The sequence below is a fragment of the Cnephaeus nilssonii genome (genome assembly GCF_951640355.1).
Source record: "Cnephaeus nilssonii genome assembly, chromosome: 19".
NCBI lineage: Eukaryota > Metazoa > Chordata > Mammalia > Chiroptera > Vespertilionidae > Cnephaeus > Cnephaeus nilssonii.
In genome coordinates, this window is record NC_137090.1 from 25,091,398 (window position 1) to 25,105,729 (window position 14,332).

Here is a 14,332-nt window from a genome sequence, read left to right on the forward strand (position 1 = left end):
CACCCCACCTCGGTGGCTTCAGAACAGTCCTCTCGGGCTAGGTCATGTTCCTCCTGCATCTCAGGCGGAGGTTCCCGGCCTCTGATCTAGGCCGGGTGACCACCCAGGAGGGAAACTCCGCCTGAAGCCCAGCTCCCCACGGAGCCTCCTCCCCCAGCACAGAATCCAAGAGGACAAACCTCCACTCCTGGGGTTCTCCAGAAACCCCACTGTGCTTGGTACACAGACACCCCAAGCACCGCCCCCCCCCCCCCCCCCCCCCCCCCCCGGCTCAGGGGAAAAGCCAAGTGCCAGAAAGTCTCCCTTCCTTTAGCACCGCTCCCCCACCCCTCCAGGATCATGCCTACCCTGCCGCCACCTGGGGTGGGGCCCCGGGCCTCCCAGCTACCAGGGGGCTGCAGCAGCCTGGACACATCACTGTGGGCTCGGCCTGGAGTCTCTGACACCCACACAGAGGGGAGGGAGAACCTAAACACGCTCCCCAGACCGACAGCAAACGCCAACCCCAACAGCACAGCCAGCATTCACCAGGACAGGAAGGCTCAGGACAGAGCTGGAGGGGGGAGTGGGGGAGACATGGACAGCAGGCAGGGCGAGAAAGAGGGGGAAAGAAAACGCTGGCTGAGAGCTCAGTCCCCAGTGAGAGACTCCCCCAACAGGCGTCAGACAAAGGAGGATGAGCAGGGGGAGGGCGCCTGCCTCAGTCTCCCTTCCCCCTAAAAAGCTGCCACTCTCAGGCCAGTGGAAACTCCAGTCAGTCATAGCCTGAGCTGCCCCCGCCCCTGGGTGAAGTGGATTTGAAATCAGCACCCACAGGCCGCTTCTTGAATGGATGGATGAGTTGTATTCTCTCTAGGGGTTCCCCTCCCCCCAAGTGCAGCCCACAGCCCAGGTTTCTAAAGCCCCCGGAGACAGACACTCACCTGGGAACTGATAGCCGTAGCTGGGAGCGAATCCGGGGTAGCCGCGGCCGTAGGTCGCCACAAAGTTGGGGTAGCCTTGAACACAGAGAAAGCAGTCCTGTTAGCACAGCCGCCTCGGTCTGGCGGGGCCGCAGGGAGGGCGAGGGGACAGCCTGAGTGACTCCTCCACGGAACGACCGTCTCCCCTGAGGGTCTGTACCCTGGGCAGGTCACTTCTCTCCCCGGGCTGGGGACGCTGCCGTCAGCCTGCTGGTAATTAACCCGCGTTTGGGCAGACAGAGCCCCAAAGCCCACGGCTTTGTTGACCTGCAGAGTAAATGCCAGGCATTAGCACCAAACTCGGCCCGTGCCTGGCTCTGACATTTGGAGAGCTTAGCCTGAATGTACTTTACCTTAAAGCTATTGACACTGGGAGATTGAAGTCCTCCAAGGCAGCGGGCAGGGCCAGCCCAGACGCAGCCTGTGTCCTCAGGGCTCACAGGTTAGTGGGGAAACTCAGGGCTGACACTGGGCCTGACGAGCCATGTGGGTCCAGAGGAGGTGGGTCCCCAGGCCCACGTCCAAGCACACACACTCCACGAGGCACCGGAATATTCCCGAGAGAACAGTGAGGGGCTGGTTGTGTTCAGATGTGCACCACAAAGCTTCGCCCAAACCCGGAAGCCCGTGTCACATGTTTCAACAGGCATTTTGTAGCAACCGTCTATTTTCCAGACATCTGACCCAGCAGGCAAGCTAGGGGGGTGATGGGTGAACTGAGGGTGCATGCTGGGCATGGGGTGCAGATGAAAATCTGGGGGGGGGGGGGTGTGTGGCCTTCTCTTTCCTGCTCTGAGATGTCACTCAGGACACTTCCCTCTACATCCCTGCCTCTTGGTCCAGCTACAGAGGAGGCTGGAGTAGCCTCCTGGACTGAGCTTCCACCGGCCACAGGAGGCCCGTGGTGCCCACCCTGCCAGGCTCACGTGGTCTCCTTCCACGTGGGGTTCTCACCCTACCACCTACCCTGCCACCTCCACCAGCCTGACTTTGGCTTTGACCTCTGAGATGGTGGTCTGTGGCTGTTTGTTGGCTGCCCATCACCTGGTGCTCCTTCTCTGTGAGACTTGGAGAGAGGCCTCCCTCCCTTCATGGGAGCAGCAAAGGCCGTCCTCCTGCTCTGAGGCTGCCCAGACGAGACAGGCTGACCCGACTGCTGAGGAGCAGGACCCAAGCGAGACTCAGAGGGGCAGAGACGAGGGGCAGGGACCAAGACGTGGCTGCCTTGAGTGGACACACACACACACAGGCTGCTTCTTGGGAACTTATTTCACGGCTGGCCAGCTCAATTCTCCTCTGAATTAATCACCTGCGATCAAATCAGATCTTTCAGCACTAGATTTCTTATACCATTATTTCAACAATATTGATAAACGGATTACATGCACGCAGCCAAGTCACTGCTGCCTGGGGCCTTTCCGCATGAAAAATGACTCATTTTCTCCTAACTCCTGTGCTGGGGGTCTTAAATATTTCAGTGCTAATCTGACAGCAAAACGGCAAGCCCATATGTCACCTTCCAGACTCCTCGGGTGGGTGTGGGTGTGGGGGGTGGACCGCCCAGTCCCTCCCTGACTCGGGTGGGCCACCAGAAGGATTCCGTTATATCCGCTTTCTTCCTGGTGTACTCGCAAGTCTTCAACAAGAAGGAAGAAAGGCATGGTCAAGTTCACAGGGATTGGGGCCTTACCCCCATCTTCCTGGAGATGTCAATATTGTCTCCTGAACAACAAAGGTGAGAATTTGGCAGCTGCCAGAGTAGGGGGGGGGGGTCTGATCACCACCCCCCATCGCCGAACATCTTCTGGGTCAGGCAGATGAAATCATAAATTTATAATACAACATTTCTTCAATTTTCCTCTTCATTTACTGCTGTGCAGCCCAGCTCTGCTCCAGCGGCTCCCGGCCCCGGCCCACGGGGAAATGGACTGGCTGCATATCAATAGCACATTACGGCAGGCCCGTATGGCGGCTCCATCAGGCCACATTACGGGGAGGTGACCCAGCCACCACTTCCATTAGCAGCCGGGCCCCTCCTGCACTGGCTGCTGCGCAATTTATTTGCTCCAGGACTCTGGACGCCTGATCAATCCCACAGTAATTATCTCTTGTCACTAAAGAAAAACCAAGCCTTCTGCCTGGATGGCCACCTTTCTCACAGAAAGGTTTTCCACTCGGGAAAAAGAAACTCAGAAATCTACAGTAGAATCTGAGTTTGCCAGCCAGCTCAGTTTAGTGCCCCCCTCTGGAGGGGGCGGCAGAGCGCTCAGAAGTGTGGTTCTAGGTCTTGGCTCCACCCTCAGATGTCTGTGTGCCAGCCGGGCGCACGACTGGGCCTCTCCCGGCTCCGTTACTCAGCTCCTCAGAGGCACGGAGAGTTGCTCCCACTGGGCCCTCGACTTGAGAGAGACAAGAGACAAGGGACTGCGGATGTGTGGCCCCTGCTGTGGGGGTGCAGGGCACTGCCCGGGGTACCACACTGGCCATGAGATCTGCACACAAATACAATTCCAAGTGCCAAGAACAGATCACAGGCAAAAGGTCTGCAAGGTGCCCAGCCCCAGAATCATCCAGAATCACGGAGCTCCCCCAGACCTGTGCTGTCCAATTTAAATTTAATTTAAATGATATAAAACAAAAACTTCAGTTCTTCGACAAGAGAGCCACATCGTCGATGCTCAACGGCCACCTGGGCGGCACAGATCTGGCACCTCCCACGTCACGGGAAGTTCCAGTGGACTGTGTGGCTCTAAAGGAACACGAGGGGCTGGATTCCGTGTTTCCTCTGTTTACCAGGAAACAGCTGAACAAGCGGAGACCTCATGGTTATTTTTGGGAAAGACAAATCCCAGGAGAAATTACAAGGAGTCTAGTCATGCGGCCATAAGTTCCAGCCCATCCCCACTTGGGCTGTGAGTGGATGCCAGCTGGTTACAGCGCCTTGTCCTTCTCCATTTCAGAGGTGCTTCACGTCGGGGAACGCTGGGTCAGGGTTTCACAGGGGCTTCCCAGCACGACTTGGACGGGAAGGCCTTTGGCTTCCTTCATCCGGGCAACTGGCTCTCCACTTGGGCCTGCAGGGTGAGGCTTTTCAAGGCTTCAGCAACGAGGAGTTTTTTCCGGCACTGGTAATGAACCTGTTAGAGCGTGTGCCTGGCTAGGCCAGGAGAGGGCAAGGCAGTAGGATGATGTGGCGGAGAAGGCCAAGAGGAATCAAATATATCAACAATAATAATTATTATTATTTTTTTGCTTTATTAAGTCCACTTCCATTGAGGAAAACCAGAGAGTCTAGTGCATGGAGCTGGGTAACCGTGGGCACCTCTTTGCTGCTGCAAGTGGAACACAGACTGAGTGCTGCACGGAGACCTTTGCTAAGGGCCTCAGTTGATTTGCGTTTTGTCTGGCTCAGAGGCAGGAAGACCTGACCCCTCCTCTTCTCTCCTGCGGTCTTTTTAAGGAATTCCCACTGGGCCGATTATTCTATGATTCTGTCAAAGGCTGTGAAAGCTAAAACCCAAACAGCTGTAGGTTCCCCCCAAGGACGTCTGCAGCCACATCAAGAGAGACTGAGAAAGAGTAACTGGAACTATACGCTCATCAGCCTTCCTGTGATGAGGCCTCCCCGCCGACGGAGAAGTCTTAGGGAGAGTTAAAAGTTCGTCCCGCAGTGTCCTGGTCATTTGCCGACCAGTGTGTCTGCTCTCACCGGACGTCAGCTCCCTGGGATCAGGCTTCATTCTCTACTGCTGTCCCAGCATCCAGAACGGGCTTGGCACTTAGCAGGCCCTCAATAAATATTTGTTGAATGAATGGATTTAAAAACTTTAATGGTTTATAGTCTCACTTCTAAAAAGCCCTATCAGTGCCTTTTCTGCCCTTTCAACAAAAATGTTTAAGTCACTGAAACCTCATCTTATTCCATTCATCAATACATTTTAAAAAATGTTCTATGTGAGCTGAGATTGTTAGCCAAATTGTTGTTGGTGGCGATGGTGGTGGTGCCAGGACTGCCATGCAGGCCTTGCACACCAGGGAGGGGGGCCCAGGTGACTGATGGGACCCACAGAAGGGTTAGACTTCTCCCAAAGCCACCACTTCAGAGGGAAGGAGCAAGTGCTTCAGTCACAGCACAGAAGGCACCCTCCTCACCCACAGCCCAGGATGCCAAGCTGTGCCAATGGGCAGAATGGAGGACACTTCTGGCAGGGGCACTGGAGAAGCCTTGGGGGAGACTCTGGCCTGGCCAGGGAGGCAACAGGCCAACCAGACTGTGACACTGTCAGTCTGTCCCCAGGTCCTGGCTGATCCACCCCTTCTGCCAGACCTCGGGCTGAGCTGGTTCCTGGCTGGGGACCCAATCCCAGAGCCACTCGGCCACTCCCTCCACCCCCCACGTCAGGGAACGCTGCATTCCAAGGCTGGTCCTTCGGTCTGGATGGCCCTTGGTTTACTCATTCTTCTCGTTCCACCTAAAATGTCACCTCCACAGGGAGGTGTTCCCTGATTCCTCAGACTGGTTCTGTTCCCCTTTACTTTCTCTGAAAGCACCCTGTCACTTTCTCTATTATGACAGACTAGAGGCCTGGTGCATGGATTAGTGCACCAGTGGGGTCCCTCGGCCTGGCTTGCAGGGATTGGGCGGAAGCCAAAGGACCTCACCGGGGCACGATCAGGCCGGGAAGGAACCTCGGAAGGGCTCCAGGGCGTATCCGGCCCGTCTTCCCCAGTCCCAATAGGCTGGACCTCAGCAGCAAGTTAACCTACGGGTCGGAGTGTCTACCCCCTGGTGGTCAGTGCGCGTCATAGTGACTGGTTGAACAGTCGAACGGTTGGACACTTAGCATGTTAGGCTTTTATTATATAGGATTAGGTTTCTGGGTGACTGGCTGTTAAATACTGTCTCTCTCACTAGACCGCAACTCCATGAGGTCAGGGACATGTCTGTCTCCCAGCGCTAGCCCAGGGCTGGGTGCACAGTAGGCATTCAACAAGGCCCTCCTGCTGTGGCTCCCATTATGGGTGCCCTCTGTTCGGGGATTAAGCTTGGGTATCTATGGAGACGTGGACCCTGAGCCCTTTGCTCTTTTGGCAACTGACACGAGTGGACTGGCTTCGCTCCACACCTCTGCTTCTCCTGCAAAAACCCCAGGCCATTCTTCACACGGGTGAAGGGCATGGAGTTAGACTCAGAAAGGTGGGGCAGGACCCTGAAAAAGCCTCCCATGTCAGGCCCGAAGGCCTTTATACAGACTCCAAAAGCCAGCCGGTGGAAATGAACTCAACTCATTAAGCTTTTAAAAGACTTAAGCCATTCAGTTTCTTTTGGTACGCAACACAGAGTAAAGATCAAATAAAAATTGTTATTTAAAGTAAGAGCTAGACAAGTGCCTTGCAGTCAAGCAGGAAATAATTCTCACTAATTTCTTTTAAAAAATATATTTTTATTGATTTCAGAGAAGGAGAGGAAGAGAGAGACAGAAACATCAACGATGAGAGGGAATCATTGATTGGCTGCCTCCTGCAGGTTGGACCGAACCTGCAACCCAGGCATGTGCCCCCGACCGGAATCGAACCTGGGACCCTTCGGTCTGCAGGCTGACGCTCTATCCACTGAGCCAAACAGGCTAGGGCCCTCACTGATTTCTTTAAAAATCTTATAATAATTACACTCTTATGTAGAAATATATTTAGTTCTGGTTCTTTAACTTTTTCCATTAACAAATGCATTCCTCTATACCACACTATTTTAATTACTTCAGTTTTGTGCTATGTTCGTATACTCCATCAAACTAGTCTTTTCTCATGTCTCCTTTTAACACATTTTCTCATTTATTCTTAGTGTTTCTTCTTCCACATACGTTTTAGAATCATTTCCCCAGTTTTTAAAGACTTACAATGGGATTTTTCTTTGACACCATTAAACCTAAAAATACTAATTTGAGAATAAACATCCCAGTTGTTTTCCATATCCTCATGGCATCTCTCTCCATTTTAAATTCCTCAGAATAACTTTACCTGCCCTCGTCATTTCCTCAGAAAAATTATTTTCAAGAATTTACGAGACCCAGGAAACTTTTACAAATGTAAAACTAAACCAGGAATGATTTGAACAGCAGCAAATCTGAAAATACATAAAGAGCTTATCAAACAATGTAGAGGAGGGACTCTTGGCCAAACCAAATGAAAACCCATTAAAACTAGGCAGATCATGTGCCTAAATGGGATTTTAGCATAACTACCATTTATCCCATTTAATTAATATTTTCCCGACACACAATAACTTGCACTAAAATACCGTTCTCTTGCCTTGAAATTTCTAATTATTGCTGCAACCCACACCATTATGCGACTCCACGGCTTTCTCCATCTTTCATGCCATTTAAACAGCAAGATTTTCAATTATCTACGCAGGACGGACAGAGATACCTTTAAGGAAGGGGCATAATATGCAACTCAATTTCTCTAAAAGCCAGGGGAGATCATTTTTTGCCAGGACAAACACACTTGTCTTTCATCATTTTTTTTCCCACATAAAGAATAAAACAGGCTATTTAAAACATCCATTAAAATGCAAATTTTGATATCCCAAGAGAAAAATGTTAATCATTTAAATGGGCAGGATTATCGCCCACCCTCACCACTTCCCACCTCTCTCAAGTTTCAGAAGATGTAGCCTCAGCCCACACAAGTTCAGCCAGCCAAGGAGTCCTTAGGTCCTTACAAACTCCCAGTTAGGAGAGAGGGCTGGGACAGAGGGAGGGAGTGACTTTTCCTCCCTTTGAAGGAAGGAGTGGAAAGAAAGAAAATATCTAGTCCCTCCTATAAGCCAGGCATGGGACAAGATGATCATCCATCCATCCATTCCTGCCTCCATCCTTTCCTTCGCTCCGTCCCTCCCTTCATCCTTCCATTCCTCCCTCCATCCTTTCCTTCCCTCCGTCCCTCCCTCCCTCCCTTCATCCTTCCATTCCTCCCTCCATCCTTTCCTCCCTTCCCTCCCTCCCTCCTTCCATCTCTCCCTTCCTCCATCTCTCCATCTATCCTTCCCTCCATCTCTCCAACCATCCATCCCTCCCTCCATCTCTCCATCCCTTCCATCCTTCCCTCCCTCCAATCACCCATCTCTCCATCTCTCCCTCCCTCCCTCCCTCCCTCCCTCCTTCTCTTCCTTCATTCACCCATCTCTCCCTCCCTTCATCCTTCCATTCCTCCCTCCATCCTTCCATCCATCTATCCCTCCCTCCATCCATCTCTATCTCTGCTCATTTAATAGTCACAATTGCCTTGCAAGGGGAGATTGTCATTCTCATCTATAGACAAGGAAACTGAGGCCCAGACAGGTAAACAGCTTGCCCAGCTGGTAGGTGGGTGCAGGCTTCCAAAGCCCCCAGCCCATGGTGACCCTGCAGGGTCCCCAGGTCCCATCAGACTCACCCAGCATCCCCATGCCAAGCATGAACGCGTCCATGGTGTAAGGCAGTCCCCGGGCCCGGCCTCTTGTCCCAGGTGGGAACATGACTTCTTTCGGCTGAGCTTTCTTACATTCTACCTGTTAAACAGAAAGGCGAACAAATGAGATGCAAATGAATTCCACGTAAATGTCAAATGCAGAGCTGATCTGGTTACGAGCTGGGTTATTTTTAGCCTTGCTCCTTACTCACTGTAAAAATAGCCGTGCAGAGTAAATGGCCTGCAAAATAAATATTTAAGAAAACACACCATTTGCGCAAATCCTGCTTCAGAAAAACCTACAAGGATGAAATTGGGTTTGGAAGGGCAGCGCGGACGTAAGCTTAAGATACACACGCGTGGGTTGGGAGCTCAGAGTGTGCGGAAGGCATGAGAAGCAAGGAGGCACTCAGGGCTGTTTGTGGTGTCTGAGAACAGTAACAACCCTGCATGATTGGATGGACCTTAACATGTTTACAAAGTCCTCGTGGGTTCCTTTCAGTCAGTGACTCTTCACACCGGGGCCATCTGACTCCACCTCTCATTAAACAGAGAGGCCAGTTAGTCTTAGTTCCATTTCACAGATGAGAAAACTGAGTTTCAGAAGACTTGTGTCACCGGCTGTAAACCGTATCCTGGCAGGGGCAGGCCTGAAGGATGGATTTTTAAAATTTCTAAGTCAGTGATGGCACCATCGCTATAAAACCATCCCCGAGGGAAGAAATAAAATTAAACGCTGATTCTGCCCATCTGGATTACAGGTTTCTCATTTTGCACCACATCTTCAAGGGGTTGATAATCATGTCTGTTTCCTTCCGCCTCCAAAATTTCATAATCCTATTTCGCTCACACATCCAGAAGTTACTTATTCAACAACATATATCTATATCTACCCATCTCTATGTCTACCTATATAAATAACATATAATGCAAACCCCAGGAAATAAGTAAAACTGTTGCTGCTGAAGTTCCTACAATATTTTCCTAGGGTTCCTTAGGCCCTTACTCAGCATTACTTGCTCTTAGTTTACAGATAAACTGAACAGGCACTGTTAGCCAGAGATCAGTCCCATTGCTGATGAAGATGGGATGTCGTAGGGTGAGGCAGAGATCCTGAAACTGCCCATACCATCAAGGGTACGCATATCCGAAAACCCACCAAGCATCTGAAGGATGTCACCAGACAGAAGCAATGTGTGCCATCCGTCGTTACAATGGTGGGGTTGGTAGGCGTGCCCAGGCCAAAGAGAGGGGCTGGGCGCAGGGTCACTGGCGCAGAAAGAGTGCTGAATTTTTGCTGCATGTACTTAAGAATGCAGAAAGCAACGCCGAACTTAAGGCTTTAGATGTAGACTCTCTGGTCATTGAGCACATCCAGGTGAACAAAGCTCCCAAGATGCAGTGCAGAACTTACAGAGCTCATGGGCGGATTAACCCATATGTGAGCTCTTCCTGCCCCAGTGAGATGATCCTTATTGAAAAGAGCAGATTGTTCCTAAAATGGAAGAGGAGGTTGCACAGAAGAAAAAGATATCCCAGAGGAACTGAGGAATCAAAAACTTATGACCCGGAAGTAAATTCAGCATAAAATAAGTGCTAATAAAAGTTAAAAAAAGAAAGAGCCCAGCTAGTGTGGCTCAGTGATTGAGTATCGACCTATGAGCCAGGAAGTCATGGTTCCATTCCAGGTCAGGGCACATGCCTGGGTGGGGGGCTCGATCCCCAGTGGGGGGTGTGCAGGAGGCAGCCGATCAATGATTCTCTCTCATCATTGATGTTTCTATCCTTCTCTCCCTCTCCCTTCCTCTCTCTGAAATGAATGAAAGAAAGAAGAAAGAAAGAAAGAAAGAAAGAAAGAAAGAAAGAAAGAAAGAAAGAAAGGAAGAAAGAAGTCAGAATTGGGTGTATCAGATTTCTCCCCTAAACCTAGTGTGACAATTTGCTCTTGGACTCCAGGTCCCACCACCCCCAGGACTCAGAAGCAGGCTGAGAAACCTCATTTGCAAGAGCCTGCCCGAGCAGGGTGTGCTCTGCGGAGGCAGACAGATAATTACCTGACGATAACACCAGGATCTGGAATAATACCGCTAACCAGCTCACTTCCTAATAGCCCTATCGGTGACAATCTACTGCATTGTCTTATGAAAACCCGCTGCCTGTTCCTAGGCAACCTGATCAACGAAAATTTCAGGTTTATACAATTTTCATTTAGGGAACATAAAGGTTAACTGACTGTAATGGGAATATTTTAAACAAACCCACCTACTCTTCATCTCTCTGAGAAGGGCTGGCAGCTCTGTTTAATTCTGCTGTCTCCGCTGGTGTTGTTTTGGGCAGTGCCAACTGCGTGGGTTCTGTCAACCACTGTTGTGCCAACCACGGGCACTCCCTGAGGCCAGGGGATGTGGCATGCATACTCTCTCAGGGACCCCGGCACCTCCCGGGCACTTGAGTGACAGGGAGAGGTGGCAGTCGCACCAGGGAGCCTGCCTGGCCTGTACTGAAGGCTTCTGGGAAGATGTCTCAGGACCAGGAGGTCTGCCCACCCAGCCCCGATCCTCTGAGGATGTTGGATGAAGAACACACACAAAAGGGGAAAGAGGCAGAACTACCCTCTGTATCGCAAGTCCTTCTAGTGGGTCAGGGGCTTGCTGAGGATGGAACTATGTCCTTCACCCATCACACGGGAGGAAACCTCGTCTCCCCCACCAGACAGTCCTCAGGGCGGGCATCAGGGTCAGTCCCATCTTCCCTGGTGCCTCAGTGAAGGACCACACACAGCGTGGACTCACTCACATGCTCGTTATGGCCAAGGAGACCATCTGTTTAATTCAATGGGCTGAGCAACTCCAAGCACCGCAAGTGCTGAGCTGGGGGGACGCAAAGATAGATAAGGCACCCCCACTTCGGAGAGCCCTCATTCTTCTGAAAAGCACCGACCTGTTACGTTCTCCTAGCATTAGGGCAAGTCCTCATTCGTCAACCAGACCTTGTAACTCCTGGGCCCGGCAGCCTCTGGAGCCTCTTGGGTTAGACCACATTTGGGTCACACCCAACCCTCCCCCAACTCTGCCACCTTCCCACCGGGCCCTGGGCAAACCAGAGGACTTGGCATGGACAACCCGAGTTATAGTCCGAACCAACACGGGGAAAACCCAGCTGGTCTCCGAAGCCCAAGTCACATCCTTAGGTCATCTGGCCACACGCTGTGTCCCCGTCAGCTGCGCAACAAATACCCCAAACTTAGTGGCTTCGAGCAACAATTTATCATTCTTTCTCGTGGTTCTGTGAGTTGAGTGGGCTCAGCGGGGCTCTGGCTTGCTGTCTCTCATGTGTTTGTGGTCAGATGGTGGCTGGGGCTGAAACCTGAGAGCCTGGACTCGGAGCGAGGCCCACGACGGCTTCCTCACTCATGAGGCCGCTGGTTCTGCAGGGCCTGTCCACGGTGGGGGCGGGGCACCGACTCCTGGCTTCTCCACGGCCCTCGGTCTTCTCACAGTGATGGCAGCCGCGTCCCAAGCACAAGCACGCCAAGGACAGCCGGCGCTGCCAGGCTTCTCCCAGCCCAGCCACGGGAGTCTCACTGCTACTTCCATCCTGTTCTGCTGGGGACCAGCCTCGACTGGGTGTGGGGTGCACACAAGGACGTGAATCCTGGGGGGCATAGCTCAAGGGCCGTCCGTGGAGACTAACCGCCACATGAGCTCAGTGAAGAGCAGTGAGCAGACCGACGGGGGGAGCTATTCCTCTCACCCTTGGTGTCCAGCTGGCTGGGTTCCTGGGGCAGCGGGCACTGAGGCTGCCTTCACCAGGGGGCACCAGCAGGACATGGGAGCTCCTCTCCCAGGGCAGCCCAGAGAGGCTTGTCTGGCCCCCAGGTCAACAGAAGCGCGATGGGAGCAGTTCTCCAGGTGATCAGATCTCTAGCTCCGCAGTCTCAGCACCACCCCTGAGGCCCCGTGTGTAATCACTCCCGCTCCCATCCCCACCACGCACACACCAGGGTGCTTGTCAAGGGGGGTAGAGTCTGAGGCAGGAACATCTCTGAGTCTTGGTCCTTGAGTCTCCTCAACCAACACCTCAGCCCCCACCTCCACAGCGCCTCCTGGTGGCTGCATTGCTATTGCCCAAAGGCAGCCGCAGGAAACCAGTCAGGTTGGCGGGGCCAGAGATTGAGCAGGAGGAGCCACTTGGAGCTGTGCTTGTAAGAAGCCCAGAGGACACTGTAACCAGCTGCTCATACTGGGAAGACGAGGTCTCCCATTTTCCAGTTTCACGGCTGACAAAGCCAAGAAGCAGTCCCACCCCAGGGGCTGAAGACCAGCTCCCCAAAGGTAGATGGGACTGGCTTTAAAATGCCCATCTCCGAGCATGCTGCTCTGCTTCAGCAACTGGGCTTGGAGGAGAGGAGTGGCTTCCCGTGTCCCACGGCTATGGGTCCGGAAGAATGGCCTTTAGGAGGACTCACAGGCTGACGTGAGCTTGCTCCAACCCTCCGTGCTGGCTGCTCACAGCGGGTGGGGGCCTCACTCCATCAGGGTCCAAAGCAACTCAGCAAGGGCCGCTTCTAATCTAACTCGCTACTTAGAAATAATTTCACTTATAGGGAAGTTGCAAGGACAGCACAAAGCACACCTGTACCCTTTACCCAGATCACCTGTTGTCAACGGGGTGTCACTCTGCTTTCTCATTTGCACACTCTCTCGGACTGTAGCTAGGATTTCCCCCTGACCATTTGAGAGTGAGTTGCACACATGAGGGTGTGCCTTTCCCAAACGTAAAGACACTTTCTGATGTAACCGCAGTGCCGTTATCAACCTCCGACATTTAACACTGATGTCCTTTATCACCGTCTCTCCACCTTACAGAACAGGAAGCGAGGCCCAGGATGTCAGACACCTGGCCTAGCACTGCCGACTGGTCCCTGTGTGGCAGGGCTGGGCCTGAGCCCAGATCTGCCTGATGCCATGGCCCGTGCCCAAGGAGTGGGTCCTCTGCCATGCCCTAAGGGGGAATGTTTGGCACTGGCTTTCGGAGAAGGCGCTGGGACTTCTGTGGGGACAGCTTCTCAGCAGCTACTCGGAGTGGCTGCCCCCCGCCGCCCCCCCCCCCGACCCCCCAGCTGGCCCGGAGCCCTCACTGAAGCAGCTCCCGGCCTGGCACCCTTGGGAAGAGGAAGAGGCTGGCAGCCTGAGAAACCAGGGTCTGGGAGGTGAAAAGGCTTTTGTTTTTTCCTGGTTTCTACACAAACAGCCCCTGTCAGCACGCCCCCAGGGCCGGAGGGAAACCAGGCCCCTCCTGGTCTGGCGAAACCCAAGCCCTGGGCTGTGGCCTTGACTTTCAGCCCAGGACAAGGAAACTCTGTGTGGCCTGAAGGGGCCAGTGTTTGCAGCCTCGCTTCCACCCCAAACAGGTCATGTTAGAAACAGGGAGAGAGGGGCCCATTTCAAAGGGTAAAACCCACCACTGGCTGCTCAGAGGTCAACCCGGACTGGCTGGCTGGGAGGAGGGGAGGGGAGGGGAGCAGGGGTGGGCGAGTGCTCTGGGATGACTGTGGCTTCCACGGTGGACACTGTCCTTCTGTGCAGCTCCTTGGATGACAGAGGTCTGACCTGGTCTTGCCCTGAGATCAGGGGCATCTCCCCAGCCAGGCTCTGGGGATCCAGGCCAACACTCTCCTCTGAAGCCCCCAGCTCACCATCTCCCCTGTCCTGAGGCCCCGAGCGCCTTCCAGGGAAGGGGCGATGACACCCTAGTGTGAAGATTCAGGGGTCCTGCCCTGGCCAGGTGGCTCAGTTGGTTGTAGCATCGTCCTGTACACCAAAGGGCGGTGGGTTCAATTTCTGGTGGGGGCACATGCCCAGGTTGTGGGTTCGATCCCTAGTCAGGGCACATACAGGAGGCAACCAATTGATGTT

At 53.1% G+C, this 14,332-nt stretch overlaps 1 protein-coding gene across 4 annotated transcripts in view; it reads right to left on the bottom strand.

The window, feature by feature from the left end:
- The window catches only part of MSI2 (musashi RNA binding protein 2), a 360,515-nt gene that overhangs the window by 41,517 nt on the left and 304,666 nt on the right, over positions 1-14,332 (bottom strand). For all 4 annotated transcript variants that reach the window (XM_079797212.1, XM_079797211.1, XM_079797213.1 and 1 more), the window contains exons 9-10: positions 8,400-8,514; positions 924-998 (exon numbers count right to left, since the gene is read on the bottom strand). In XM_079797212.1, the coding sequence (XP_079653338.1) occupies positions 924-998; positions 8,400-8,514 (190 nt within the window). The remainder of the gene's footprint in view (positions 1-923; positions 999-8,399; positions 8,515-14,332) is intronic.